This window comes from Artemia sp. Qi Xiang Cuo, chromosome 3 (genome assembly GCF_049724085.1).
Source record: "Artemia sp. Qi Xiang Cuo chromosome 3, ASM4972408v1, whole genome shotgun sequence".
Lineage (NCBI taxonomy): Eukaryota > Metazoa > Arthropoda > Branchiopoda > Anostraca > Artemiidae > Artemia > Artemia sp. Qi Xiang Cuo.
In genome coordinates this window covers 5,786,105-5,801,911 of record NC_142796.1, presented here as the reverse complement: position 1 = coordinate 5,801,911, position 15,807 = coordinate 5,786,105, and the positions used below count along the sequence as shown (strand labels likewise).

Here is a 15,807-nt window from a genome sequence, read left to right as displayed (position 1 = left end):
TTAAAAAAAATGTAAAAAATGACAAACCATTGCATCTATATGTTCTCTCGGGGATATGAAAAGTCGTCCATTTATGGTTAAGCCAGTAGGGATAGCAATATCGGAGTTGGGAATAATAATTTTCTCTCCTAAAAAAAGAAGGATGAATTATAAGAAAAGAGAGAAAAATTGGTGTTACCCCTGACAACGATTTCCTGTCAGTTCTTAGACACTTAAAAGTAAGGAAAGTTTTGGGGAACATTTAGACAAGCATAATGAGGCAGCAAAATAGCTACAGTGGAATAATCTCATTTGGGCTAACGAAGAATTCAAAGACCGAAGTTCAGATTACCCAAATTATTCCGAATGGAAGAGAAAATCAAATTATGAAGCAAATAGAATTTCTAAAGTGCAATGGGTAAAGATTCCACTTTATTTGTGATTAAATAAAAAAGAGTTTTTTTCAAAAGAAAGTAAGGAGCAACATTAAACCTTAAAACGAACATGAGTTATTAGGTATATGTGGGGGTTTGCCCCCTAGTCAATACCTCATTCTTTACGCTAAAGTCCGAATTTTGTTCCAGTTCTTAGAATGACTCTTGAATCACAAAGGCCGTTTAATTTGGAAAAATAGCTCCTTAGAAAGTACTAAAAAACTTTAGCGTAAATAGCGAGGTATTGACTAGGGGGTGAACCCCCTCATATTTGTAATAATTTCTGTTCGTTTTTAAGGTTTAATGTTGCTCCTTATTTTCAGTTGACACACTTGTTTTTTTTTAAATTTAATTTCTGATCGTTTTTTAAATAATGCAGGGAAATCTGCCCCCCCTTAATTCCCTACCCCAATGAAATTCCTCCATGGAAAGATCCTCCCGTGTGACCCAATACCCCCGAATTCCTCCCACATCAGAACAAATCCCACTTAAAACGTCTGTATACTTCCCAATAACCAATACTATCTGTAAACAATGAGCAAAGTTCATAGCTTGCAGTCCTTCTCCCAGGGACTGTGGGGGATTAAATCATCTTCAAAGACATATTAATTAGATTTATCGACTATGGTGAAGACAATGGTTATCTCAAAATGTGTACCCGCGTTTTTTTGTTTTTTTTTATTTGGTGCCCACGGCGGAAAAACTATATAACTACGTACGAAAGTCATTTTCGTTGAAAACAGTACTCCTGATATTTTCTATATTTTTAAACATATATATATATATATATATATATATATATATATAAATATATATATATATATATATATATATATATATATATATATATATATATATATATATATATATATTAAATATATATATATATATAATATATATATATATATATATATATATATATATATATATATATATATATATATATATATATATATATATATATATATAAAATATATATATATATATATATATATATATATATATATATATATATATATATATATATATATATATATATATATATATATATATATATATATATGGTTGTGTAAGTTTCCATTTAATCAATTGAAATAATTAGATTCCATTTACACTATCCTTGGTATTTCACGTCTCGAGACATTCCTTTATTACTCCAAATTATACTCAGTTATTTTTTGTTTAAGAAAATGGTTACTTACCTTCCTTGAAGCATTTTATTTTATTACGTTGAAAATTTTATTTACCTCCTTGAAGTGTTTTTGGGGGAATGGCACATTTTGCATTCTAATTTTTAAGATGTGATTCTTTTGTTTGTCTTTTGTTTGTTTTTTATCGGTAAATAATTTTAACCTAATATGTTAGAATAATTCCTAGAGCTCGTTTTGGCTCCTTAAAAATGCAGAGGAGGCATAAAAATCGTTTCCAAAAATATAATAGGTTAAGAAGGAATCAAGAATTGTTTATGGACGAAAAAAGAAGAATTAAAAAAAAAATTAACTATACTAAAACTCAAGAAAGCCAGTAGAATACTGCTACCGCTACCACTAATAACTCCATGCCGTACCAAGTCGTCAGAGGTCAACATAGCTAAGCACGCTGCTCCTTCACCCTTATTTATTCAAAGCTTCGCCCCCTCCCTTGAACTCCTGATATCCTTATTTATGAACTCTCCCCACCCCACTTGCTGATAAACTGCTTCTCGTTTGACCTCATTATGATGACGGTCTAAAATCTTCGGCAATCCGTCAGTCTTCACCGGTAAAATGTGGACTAACCATCTTAACCTTTCCTTAAATATAACCTTAGAAGGCGCGATCGAAACATTTCCTCCTTACAGCTTATTAAATAAAAAAAACAAGTTTTTTAAACTGAAAGTAAACAGCGACATTAAAACTTAAAACGAACAGAAATTATTCCGTATATGAAAGGGGCTGTCCCCTCCTCAGCGCCTCGCTCTTTACGCTAAAGTTTTTCCATTGTTTAAAAAAAATAGAGTCGTGAGAAAGTCAAAGTTTAGCGTAAAGAGCGAGGCGCTGAGGAGGGGACAGCCCCTTTCATATACGGAATAATTTCTGCTCGTTTTAAGTTTTAATGTCGCTCCTTACTTTCAGTTTAAAAAACTTGTTTTTTTTATTTAATTTCTGATTGTTTTTTTAAACAAAAAAAACTTTAGCGTAAAGAGCGAGGCGCTGAGTAGGGCTCGAAACCCCTATGCCTTCCCAAGGCCAGAATATAATTTGCACTTTACTGAAAAAAATACAAATGAATGTGCATTGTCAGTTTAATATACTGACAGATATTTACTGATATTTACTGATGTTTTATGATATTTAGTAATCAAAGATATTATTTGATTTATTAAAGTTTTAAAAGTAAAAACATTTATATTTTCTTAGTAAAGTGCAAATTATGTTCTGGCCTTGGAAAAACATAGGGGTTCCGAGCCCTACTCATGCTAATTTCTGCCCGTTTTGAGTTTGACTCGTTTATTTATTTTAATTTCTGTTGGTTTTGGGTTTCATTTATTTATCAACGCTGATTTGTTGTAGTTTTACGCTTCGTAGACTATTTGACTTTATTTTTGCTCATTTTTGGTTTAATGGAGTTCTTTACTTTTCTTTGAAAAACTTATTTTGTAGAAAAAGTTTTTTTTAATTAATCATAAATAAGACGCACTTAAAGTCATTTTAATATTCATTAAGAATATAATGACTTCCCCATAAATAAATTCGAATACAAAGGGTGGCAATTACAAAGCACCCTATATCTCAGAGTAAAGTTTTTTTTTTTTATTAGAAATACATAATTTCAACAAAACAACAACCTTAGCCAAGGGAAAGCAGAGCTCGACATTTGAGCTTAATGCATAAATGGAAAGCGATTCTGTCATTCAGAAGTCCTATATCCGAACAAGAGTAATCTTAAAGACATTTTTTTTTTTTTAAATAATGATGGGAAATCCGACGCCCCCTTCATAGCAATGTCCCTTCCCCCATGAAAACTTCCTTCATGAAAAGATCCTCCCATATAACCCCCGACCCACCCCCACCCCCCACTACCAGAAAAAATTCCCCCTGAAAACTTCTGTATACTTCCCAATAACCAATACTATATGTTAACATTGGGTAAAGTTCATAACTTTCAGCCCTCCCATTGGAAGCTTCGAGGGATTAAGTCATCCTAAAAGGCATAGTTGTAATACTTTTGACTAAGTTGAACAAAACAGAAATCTCGAAATTATGATCGGATGACACTGGGAAAAAATGGGCGTGAGAAGTGGTTTAGCTATCCTCCATGTTTTTGGTCACCTAGAAAAGGAACTAGAATTTTAAATTTTCACTCCAACGAGACCTCGCAAGATATTCAAGGACCACTGGGTCAATACAATGACCCCTGGGGAAAAAAAAAAAAATAAAATAAATAAACACACGCATCCGTGATCTTTCTTCTGGCAAAAAATGGAAAATTCCACATTTTTGTAAATAGGAGCTTCAAAACTCGACAGTAGGGTTCTCTGATACGCTGAATATTACGGTGTGAGTTTCATTAAGATTCTATAATTTTTAGGGGGTCTTTACCCCTTTTATTAAAAATGAGCCCAATTTTCTTAGGTGCGTAACTTCTGATGGGTATAATCAAAATTGATGAAACTTATATATTTGAAATCAGCATTGAAATCTGATTCTTTTGATGTATCTATTGGTATCAAAATTCTGTTTTTTAGAGTTTCGGATACTATTGAGCCGGGTCGCTCCTTACTTACAGTTCGTTACCACGAACTGTTTGATTATGTGTTGTAAGGTCAGTTAAACTGTTAGTATCGTGTTATTACCGTGCTATTGACCAATGTTATTGGACTTCCGATATTTGTAGACTTACCTTTCTATTCATACTAACTTTTCTCAACTGTGAGACAAAATACCCTTTGACTTTGGTTTTATACTTTAACATCTTTACTGCAACGACACAGCAGAATGGAAAAACAGGAATACATCTTTAAACTGAACGCCCTCAAACCTTTTTTCAGCTTTGAAGACGACAGAAAAAAATCAAAGCTTATCCAAATTAATAAACTGTAAATAGAACAGACACTAACAGGAAGAGCAAAAAGAATATAACAGACAGCTTTGAAGACAACAGAAAAAAAATCCAAAGGCAATCCAAATTAATAAACTGTAAATAGAACAAAAATTAAAAGGAAGAACAGAAAGAAAATAACAGAAAACTTTGAAGACAACATAAAAAAAATCCAAGTCTATCCAAATTTATAAACTGTAAATATAACAGACATTAAAAGGAAGAACAAAAAGAATATAACAGACAGCTTTGAAGACAACAGAAAAAAAATCCAAAGGCAATCCAAATTAATAAACTGTAAATAGAACAAACATTAAAAGGAAGAACAGAAAGAAAATAACAGAAAACTTTGAAGACAACAGAAAAAAAAAATCCAAGGCTATCCAAATTTATAAACTGTAAATATAACAGACATTAAAAGGAAGAACAAAAAGAATATAACAGACAGCTTTGAAGACAACAGAAAAAAACATAAAAGGATATCCAAATTAATAAACTGTAAATAGAACAAACATTGAAAAGAAGAACAAAAAGAAAATAAACAAAGCCCTGGAAACCAAAATCAATAATGCAAGGGAAAAAAACAGTCATTGCCCACTAAATAAGAGGCCAATTATAAATGTAATTTTAGATATTGGCGTTCTTAAAATTTCAATCTATTACTGATGATCTGCTGTCCAATATAAGGCAATTACTATAAAACAGCTCGAAACTTTCATATCTTTTGTATATTCAAGGTAAAAATTTGATTCATAAAAATATTTAGAAATTAATTTAATTACGTAAAAAAGTAATTAATTAGTTGAAAGCAAGTAATTAATCGAAGCAAGTAGATTTAACCTTCTTTCATATAAATTGTCAGAGGATTGATTAAAAACTTGAAAAAAAGGTATGAAAATAATTTTTTTCTCACTTACCAGTTGACCTAACTTCACCCAGCACTAGATCACTATGCTTTAATCCAAGCTTATCGGAGGCTGAATTTTTAATTGCTTCTGCAGACGTGGAGATGGGCAGTCGAAGCGTACAGTAAGTATGGTCAGAGCAGTATACGCGAAATATAACTGGAAAACATTATAATAGTTGGTTAAATATACAAAATAGTAAAAGCTAGAAAAATAAACATAATAAAAAAAACATAAGTACAGCCCATGCAAAATCTACAATTAGGCTTGGGACCATGGCAATAAATACTAGGAATTCGCTATAGAATATCGGTACTCTTAGGGGTCAGCCCACAGCCAAAGGAATGCTTGGAAGTTAGCTCTGCCAGTGAGCTAGGATGGTAAGTCATCCTGAACAATTCTTCTAAACCCAGCTTGAAGTCTATCTGACAGGTCCATTGACAAAAATAGAATAATCAAGTTCAGCACATGTAAAAATACAAATGGTCCTGAGAACTTGACAAAAATAATATGAATTTTCTACAGGAGATCGGCATTCATGGACACATACCCAATGCCAGTGGCATGCTCCAAAGGTGATTCTGACACTGACCTAGGATAGTAAATACTCTTGTATTACAGTCTAAATTCAAGATCAATGTTTCACTGGCAGATTCACTGACATAGAGTAAAACAATCCTGTACATCACATACAAAACATGAAAACACTACCTTGACAGATCTACCTTGACAAGAGTAATAGGAGTTTTCTAAAGGAAATTGGCATTTTTTGGAGCAGTTCTGCCAGTGGACCATAAAGGTCCAATCATACCAACAGCAGTAACTTTTCTCTAACTTCAGTTAAAGAAAAGATTGACAAAAGACCATTCTGGAGTATTGACCTTATTTACATATAGCGACTATTAAGCTTGTATTGGGACTACTGGTTGCAAGGATACGTAATGAATTTTCTTTATTATTCGTAAAGGTAATGAATTAGTTCTCATGGAGAAAATTTATCTAAGCTTTTTCTTATTGAAATTCTTTGAATCCTTTTCAGCTCTTTCTAAATTGAAATATGTTTAACTTGGAATCTATTGAAAGGTGTAAAAATGATCAACCCCTCTTAAGCTGCTTACGACAAAATGAAATGAATTGGGCTAACAATGCAAGATAGAACAGGTTCATCTAATTTCCATTAATTTTACCTTAGGCAACTTCCAGCTTGCTGGCTGTTGGATAGGTTGCAGGTCGGGAAAATGTCATCGTCCGTGGAAAAAAACCTTTTCGTCAACCAACAGGACTTGAAAAACCTCCAGAATGGAATTGTATCTACATCCCTGCTTTTCGTACCCTGGCATGAACTGACCTCATTTAGCTTTTTGGCACTCTTTTCATTACAGAGACGTAATTGCTAATCACCATAGTGGGGGGGGGGGGTCAGGAAACGTTAAAGGACAATTTCTTTTACTTTATTTAGCTTGGTTTTTCGCTAAATCTCTCTTACTGTCATTTTTTTCATTTTTATTATTATTTTGAACGAAAGCTCTTTATGTAATAATAAGTGCCCAAACAGAAAAAAAAGAACAGAAAAGAAAAAGTCGTAAGAATAAACGGTCTTCGTAAGAGGTAAAACAAAAAGTGCACTTAAACAGACAGAAGACAGTAATTTATATTTACACAATCTAGCCAGTCAAAAGGAGTTTGGTCAAGGAGTCCTTAACCAAACTCCAGGATCTCCTCAATAATATCCGTGAAAATGCTGGCTGACTTGGCCTCAAGATGAACACAGAGAAGACAAAGATCATGGCAACAACTAATTCCCCCTAAACATAAAGTTTGGAGATTCAAATGTCAAGCAGGTCGTAGAATTCAGGTACATCGGCAATACGATGGAAAATTCAGGGTCAAGCGAGCGGGAAGTGCAGTTGAGGGTAGAGCAAGCCAGTGGAGCTTTTAACCGACTAAAACCAGTATGGTAATCGAAAGAGTTTTCTACGAAACAAAAATAAGGCTATTGAATAGTAATGTCCTTTCTGCACTCCTCTGCAGAAGAGAGTGCTGGAATTTAAATCAACAACAAGAGAGATAGATTCTTGCGTTCGAAAACAATTGCCATCGGAGGATTCTGAATATCGACTGGAGAAATCACGTCACAAACCAGAAAGTCCGATCTATCTCAGGCCAGCCCATGGTAAAGGACATCATTCGGTAACGAATGTAGCGATACCTTGGGCACGTGATCCGTATGAAGGAAGACAGGATCCCACGATAGATTTTGGAACGGCAGCCACACAGATACCACCAGAGAGGTCTACCAAAAAACACTTGCGTCGCAGATATAAACGGGACCTGTCCAACATTCACACGACGATACGACTCCAACGGGAAGATGTTTTGGCGGCGACGCACATGCGGGAAGACTGACAGATCTTCGTGGATGCCCTGGTGGCACATTAGGATCTAAGGTAAGATAATCTAGCCAGTGGTAGAACTGTTTTTGGCATATTTTCTACTTAATGACTCTACAGCTTCTCTAGAGTCAGCTGCTCATAAAAATATGAACTATTCTTGTATTTATTCTTTAATCTGTTATAATTCAATCTTTTTTAGAATAATCTGAAGAGATTTGAGTGAATTTTTCTTTCAATTAGTATAAATCTTTCCAAATCATAGAAAACATGCCGAATGTTGGGACAATGAATGAACTGAAAGGGGATGCTAAAGAATGTATGTTGAAGCACAATTTTGCGGAAAGTATGGATGCAAAACGACAAAATCACAAAGAAAAAATTATGCAAATATTTCGGCCGTTTCTACCGTCAACCGTCCTCTGCAGAATAATAGTAATAAAATACAGATTTTTTTTTTTTTTTTAATAGGCTACTGGTTACCCTTTCATCATTGCTTGGAAAGGGTTCTATTTTAGTTTCGGTGTTTGTTTGAGGTTTGATCTTTATATTGTCCTTTGGACTTTTTCTCGATAAATAAAAGTTCAAATAGGGATAACATCCTTTTAATAGACAGTGTTTCACAAACAGTGATAGAAATCAGAGGCAACGCTATAGCGTTGCCTATAGTTAAGGCCATATGGCTCCAATGTTTTATTATTATTTATTTTTTTTTCCCCAGAGGCACTTCATATGGAAGGGGTCGTTGTAGAAACTTCAAAGAGGGCTCATTTGATTGGAAATTGAGGGTTCTAGTGCCCTTTTTAATATTCGAAAGTGATTGGAGGGCAAGTAGCCACCCCAGGCCAATCATTCCCCCAACAAATCCAATCAAAATTTTGAGATAGCCATTTTGTTCAGCGTAGTTGATTTCCAGATAGAAAATATGTTTTGAGGAGGACACTCCCCCGCAACCCTCAGGGCAAAGGTTTTAAGTTATGCCCTGGGTGCATATAAGGTTTTTATAGAAGCCGTTTTGGTAGAAACTTCAAAAAAGGCTCATTCGATTGGAAATTCAAAGAGCTAGTGCCCTTTTAATAGTCAAAAGTGATTGAAGGGCAACTAGGCACCCCACGCCCATAATTCCCCCAAACACATCCAATCAAAATTTTGAGATAGCCATTTTGTACAGCGTAGTTGATTTCCAGATAGAAAATACGTTTTTGAGGATGACACTCCCCTACAAACCTCAGGGCAAGGGTTTTAAGTTAGCCCTGGGGGCATATAAGGTTCTTTATAGAAGGCGTTGTCGTGGAAACTTCAAAAAAGGCTCATTCGATTGGAAATTCAAAGGGCTAGTGCCCTTTTTAATAGTCGAAAGTGATTGGAGGGCAACTAGCCCCCCCCCCCACGCCCATTAATCCCCCAAAAACATCTAATCAAAAGTTTGAGATAGCCATTTTGTTCAGCGTAGTTGATTTCAAGATAGAAAATATATTTTTGAGGAGGACACTCCCCCACAATCCTGAGGGCAAGGGTTTTAAGTTATGCCCTGGGGGAATATAAGGTTTTTATAGAAGGCGTTGTCGTAGAAACTTCAAAAAAGGCTCATTCGACTGGAAATTCAAAGGGATAGGCCGTTCTTAATAGTCGAAAGCGATTGGAGGGGAACTAGCCCCCCCACGCCCATCATTTCCCCAAACACATCCAATCAAAATTTTGAGATAGCCATTTTGTTCAGAGTAGATGATTTCCAAATAGAAAGTATGTTTTTGAGGAGGAAACTCCACGACAAAGCTAAGGGCAAGGGCTATAAGTTATGCCCTTGGGGCATATAATTTTTTTTTATAGAAGTTGTTGTCGTAGAAACTTCAAAAAAGGCTCATTCGATTGGAAATTCAAAGGGATGGTGCCCTTTTTAATAGTCAAAAGTGATAAGAGGGCAACTAGCCCCTCCCACGCCCATCACTCCCCTCAACACATCCAATGAAAAATTTGAGACAGCCATTTTGTTCAGCGTAGTTGCTTTCCAAATAGAAAATATTTTTTTGAGGAGGACAATCCCCCATACCCCACAAGGCAAGCGTTTTAAGTTATGCCCTGCGGGATTTTAAGGTTTTTATAGAAGGCGTTGTCGTAGAAACTTCAAAAAAGGCTCATTCAATTGTTAATTCAAAGGACTAGTGCCCTTTTTAATAGTCGAAAGTAATTGGAGGGTAACTAACCCCCTCTCACGCCCACCTTTTCTCCAAACACATCCAATCAAAATTTTGAGATAGCCATTTTATTAAACGTAGTTTTAAGTTCTGGAAATTAGGTCTTTAAGGATGACGAACCCCCACAGCCCTCAGGGCAAGGGTTGTAAGTTATGCCCTGGAGGCATATAAGGTTATGTATAGACAACGTTGTCGTAGAAACTTCATAAAGGGTTCATTCGATTGGAAATTTAAATCACTAGTTCCCTTTTTAATAGTCGAAAGTGATTCCAAGGCAACTGACACCCCTTCCACGCCAACCATTTCCCCAAACTTATCCTATCAAAATTTTCATATAGCCATTTTGTTCAGCGTAGTCGAAAGTTTTGGAAATTATATGTTTGAGCAGGACACTCCCACCACACTCTTCAGGGGCAAGGGTTATAAGTTATGGCCTGGGGGCATATATGGCTCTTATGGGAGGAATGCTCGCATAAACTTCAGAGAGGGCTCATTTGATTGGAAATTGAAAGCTCTAGTTCACTTTTTAACCGTCAAAAGATATTGGAGGGTTACCAGCTCCCACCCCCCCCCCCCTTTTTTCCCAAATGCATCCAATAAAAATTTTAAGATATCTATTTTGTTAAAAAAAGGTCAAAGATCATATAAAAATAATTCCTTTGTCGACACAACCCACCAGGGCCCAGGGGCAGGCGTTGTAAGTCATGCCCTGGGGGGAGACATGGGTCTCATGGAAGGGATGCTCGTTTTAACTTCAAAGAGGGATCATTTGATTGGAAATTGAAAGCTCTAGTTCACTTTTTAACCGTCAAAAGATATTGGAGGGTTACCAGCTCCCTCCCCCCCAGCCCTTTTTTCCCAAATGCATCCAATAAAAATTTTAAGATATCTATTTTGTTAAAAATAGGTCAAAGCTCATATAAAAATAATTCTGGTGTCGACACAACCCACCAGGGCCCAGGGGCAGGCGTTGTAAGTCATGCCCTGGGGGGAGACATGGGTCTCATGGAAGGGATGCTCGTTTTAACTTCAAAGAGGGATCATTTGATTGGAAATTGAAAGTTGTAGTTCGGTTTTTAAGAGTCAAAAGAGATTGGAGGGCATCTAGCCCTCCCCCCTTCACGCCCTTTTTTCCTAAAACCCATCCGATAAGAACTTTGAGATAGCTTTTTTTTAAATTGGTTCAAAAGCCATATAACGAAAGCTTAGGAGTCAACACAGCCCCCCCCCAGGGCACGAGGGCAGGTTTGAAAGTTATGCCCTGGTGGAATATATGGTTGTTATTGAAGGGATGCTCTTAAAAAATTCAGAGATCACTCATTTGATTGGAAATTGAAAGTTCTAGTTCAGTTTTTTAGAATCAAAAGAGATTTGAGGGCAACCAGCCCCTCCCCATGCCCATTTTCCCCCAAATGCATCCAATAAAAATTCTGAGATAGCCATTAAGTTAAAAATTGCTAAAAAGTCAGATAAAAAAAAACTCAGGTGTCGTCACAACCCCCCAGGTCCCGGGGCAGGCGTTGTAATTTATGCCCTGGTGCATATATTGTTCGTATGAAAGGGATGCTCGTATAAACTTCAGAGAGGGCTCATTTGATTGGAAATTGAAAGTTTGAGCTCACTTTTTAATAGTCAAAAGAGATCCAAGGGCAGCTAGCCTCCCCCCACGCCTTCTTTTTCAAAACACATCTGATGAAATTTTTGAGATAGACATTTTGTTAAAAATAGTTCAAAGGTCAGATAAGTCAAAGACCGGTGTCAATAGAACCCCCCAGGGCACAGGGGAAGGCTTTCTAAGTTATGCCCTAAGAGCATGTATGGTTGTTATGAAAGGGATGCTCGTATAAACTTCATAGACGGCTCATTTGATTGGAAATTGAAAGTTCTAGTTCACTTTCTAAGAGTCAAGAGAGTTAAACTAGCCCCCCCACGCCCTTTTTCCCCAAACGCGTCCGCTAAAAATTTTAGTGTTTTGGATAGCCAGTGTTTTGGAAATTGTTAAAAAATTAGATAACAAAAACGCCCCCCAGAGCCCGGGGGATTGGCATTGTAAGTGTTGTCCTTGGGGCGTATATGGTTCTTATAAAAGGGATGCTTATATAAACTTCAGAGAGCGCTCATTTGATTGGAAATTGAAAGTTCTAGTTCACTTTTTAAGAATCAAAAGAGATCCAAAGGCAGCTAGCCCCCCCACCACACACCCTTTTTTCCCCAAACCCATAAAATTTTTATAATAGCCATTTCATTAAAAACAGTTCAAAGGTCAGATAAGAAAAATTCCTTTGTCGACAGAACCCGCCAGGGCCCGGGGGCAGGCGTTATGAGTAATGCTCTAAGGTCATACATAGTTCTTATGGAAGGGAAACTTCGGAGAGGGCTCATTTGATTGGAAATTGAAAGTTCCTGTTCACTTTTTAAGAGTCAAAAGAGATCGGAGGGCAACTAGCCCCCCCCCCGCAACGCCCTAAATGTATCAGATAAAAATTTTGAGATTGACACTTTGTTAAAAATAGTTCAAAGTTCTGATAACAAAAAACTCCAGTGTAGACACAGCCCCCCCCCCAGGGCCCTGGAGTAGGCGTTGTAAGTTATGCCCTGGGGGCATATATGGTTGTTATGGAAGGGATGCTCGTATAAACCTCCTAGAGGGCTCATCTGATTGGAAAATGAAAGTTGTAATTCACTTTTAAGGGTAAAAAGTGATTGGAGGGCAGCCAGCCTCCCTCCACATACCATTTATTTTTTTCCCAGAGGCACTTCATATAGAAGGGGTCGTCATATAAACTTCAAAGGGGGCTCATTCGATTGGAAATTGATAGTTCTAGTGCCTTTTTTAAGAGTCAAAAGTGATCAGAGGGTAGCTGCCCCCCCAAGCCCCTTTTCTCCAAATACATCTGGTAAAAAATTTGAGGTAGCCATTTTGTTAAAAATAGTTAAAAGATCATATAACAAAAACTCCTTTACGTATGGACATTTTGTTAAAAATAGTTCAAAGGTCAGATAAGAAAAAATCCCGTGTCGTCACACCCCCCCCCCCCCAGGGCCGGGGCAGGGGTTGTAAGTATTGCTCTGTGGGCATATATGGTTCTTATGGAAGGTATGCTCGTATAAACTTAAGATAGGGTTCATTTGAATGGAAATTAAAAGTTGTAGTTCATTTTCTCAGAGTGAAAAAAAATCGGAGGGCAACTATCCCCTCCTGCTCTCCATGCCTTTGGGTGTATCGGATGGATAAACAAATCCAATAAAAATTTCAGGTGACTATTTTGTTAAAAAGAGTTCAATCATCAGATATTAGAACTCCAGGGTCTACACAACCCTCCAGGGCCCAGGGACATTTGTTATAAGTTATACTCTGGGGATATATGTGGTTCTTATAGAAGGCATACTCGTATAAACTTCAGAGGGGGCTCATTCGATTGAAAATAGAAAGTTCTAGTTCACTTTTAAAGAGTCAAAAGAGACCGAAGCTTAATCTAGTCCCCCCACAGCCTTTTTCCCCAAACCCATCCGATAATAAATTTAAGATAGCCATTTTGTTAAAAGTAGTTCAAAAATCAGATAATCAAAACCCTGAGGTTGACACAAACCCATTTTTTCACTTTGATATTGTTACTTTGATAGCAGTTTTGACACTTTGATGAATATTTGATTTTTTTTAAGTTTGATTTTGAAATAAGAAATTTTTAAAAACTTGAAATTTTTTGCCATCAAAAACTAACAAAAATTAATTAAAAAAATACTTTCCGAAAAATAAGTTTTTCAAAGAAAAGTAAAGACCATTTTAAACTTAAGCTCAACAGATAAAAATACCTGTTAAAATTAAAACTCAAAACGACCAGAAATTACTATTAAGGAATAAATAAAACCCAAAACGGACAGAAATTAAATAAACCATCATAGCAAAAACATACAACAAGTAATAATATAAATGAATAAATAGATCTTAAAGCGAGTAATTCTTAGATTGAATATGAAAAATCAAGCTTAAAACGAAAAAAATATTTTCCTTTTAGAGTATAAATGAAACCTAAAACGAACAGATATAAAATAAACAATCAATGCAGACAAACATACAATAAAATATTAATGTAAATTAATAAATAAATCTTAAAACGAGGTAAACTTAAATTGAATATGCAAATCAAGCTTGAAATGAACAAAAATCACTACAAACACGAGTTTGGGTAAGACCCCCTTATCTCACTATAAGTGTATAATTTAATGCGTCATTGGCGCTTTACTGAAAACTATCTGGGTCTTAAACAGTCTTGAGAAGTATAAAAAATGAAACTGAATATTAGATTTATAAAGATATTAATTGATGAAAGATTCATCAGTTCAAGAATTTTTTTCACTGTAATTGTATTTTTATTTTCAATGCTGTAAAACTGGAAAAGAAAATATTTGTAATATAATCCGTTTTCAGTTAAGCGCCAATGACGTAGTAGGCTTTTGGTTTTTATTTACAGTTAGGAAAGGAGGCAGTATCCAAACACTTGTTTGTAGGGAAACTATATTCGTCTTTAACAACTTTAAAAAGAGCTAATAAATTAAACTTTATATTTGATGTATAATGATATTAATTGCTGAAAGCTCATCAGTTCAAAATGCTACTATAACTTTAATGTTTATTTTCAATATTAAGTACAAAAGAAAATATTTGTCATAAAATCGGTTTTCAGTACACTGCCACTGGCGCAGTAAATTTTATAATTCTATAGAAAGAGGTGATCATACCCAAACTCTTTTTTTGGGTGATTTTTGTTCGCTTCGAGCTGGATTTCCACATTTAATTTAAGTTTCACTCGTTTTTATAATTATTTCTTCATTTACATTGATATATATTGTATGTCTGTTTGTATTGATAGTTTATTTAATTTCTGTTCGTTTTTAGTTTCATTTATACTTCAATAGCAAAATATTTTCTTACGTTTTCACCTTGATATTCATAATCAGTGTATGTATTACTCGCTTTAAGATCTATTTATTAATGTATATTATTATATGTTGTATGATTTTGCTATGATTGTTTATTTTATTTCTGTTTGTTTTGGGTTTCATTTATTCTTTAATAGTAATTTCTGGTAATTTTGAGTTTGAATTTTAAAAGGTATTTGTATCATTCTGCTGAGCTTAAGTTTAAAATGGCCTTTACTTTTCTTTTAAAAACTTATTTTTTGGAAAGTTTTTTTTTAATTAATTGACAAAAAATACCAGATATTTCGGTCACATTTGCAGTGCCTGAAATATCTGGTATTTTTTGTGAATTTCCATCACTGTTTGTTAACACTGTCTAATAAAAGGATTTTATCCCTATTTGAACTTTTATTTATTGTCATGGAAATGCAGTGTGGTCTCCGAAATTATCTAGGACTTATATCTGTATTTTTTTATTATTCTTCACTGAGGACGGTTGAGTGGAGGTCTCGACCAAAATATTTGCATAATACTCTTCTGTTTTTCACTCGCTGTTATTGTCCTCGTTTCTCTCTTCTTTGCGATTCTTTGCTTTGTCATGATTAGCCAGTGTGGTCTCAGAAATTATTTAACTATGGATGCATATGCTATAGCAATTTTATGAGAGATATGGCTTATCAAGAGCTGATGGGTGTGAGAAGAAGTTGAACCGCTTGGAAAACCGATATGTTATAATGCCCCCTATTGACGGAGGTAAGGAGAAACCAGGGCTCCTCTGATTGGAGGGAGCTACTTTAAATCCAGCTGAAAACAAGGAATTCAAACTTCCTGGCGTTAAATCTGGAACCAAACTTATAGTATAGATCTTGCAGACTTTTGAAAATTTTCAGAAGGTTGTCCAGTG

At 35.3% G+C, this 15,807-nt stretch overlaps 1 protein-coding gene across 1 annotated transcript in view; it reads right to left on the bottom strand.

Annotated features, from left to right (window-relative positions):
- Epac (Exchange protein directly activated by cAMP) overlaps positions 1-15,807 on the bottom strand; it is a 230,554-nt gene continuing 214,747 nt past the window's right edge. The window contains exons 15-16 of the mRNA XM_089085794.1: positions 5,411-5,557; positions 1-128 (exon numbers count right to left, since the gene is read on the bottom strand). Of these exons, the coding sequence (XP_088941920.1) occupies positions 1-128; positions 5,411-5,557 (275 nt within the window). The remainder of the gene's footprint in view (positions 129-5,410; positions 5,558-15,807) is intronic.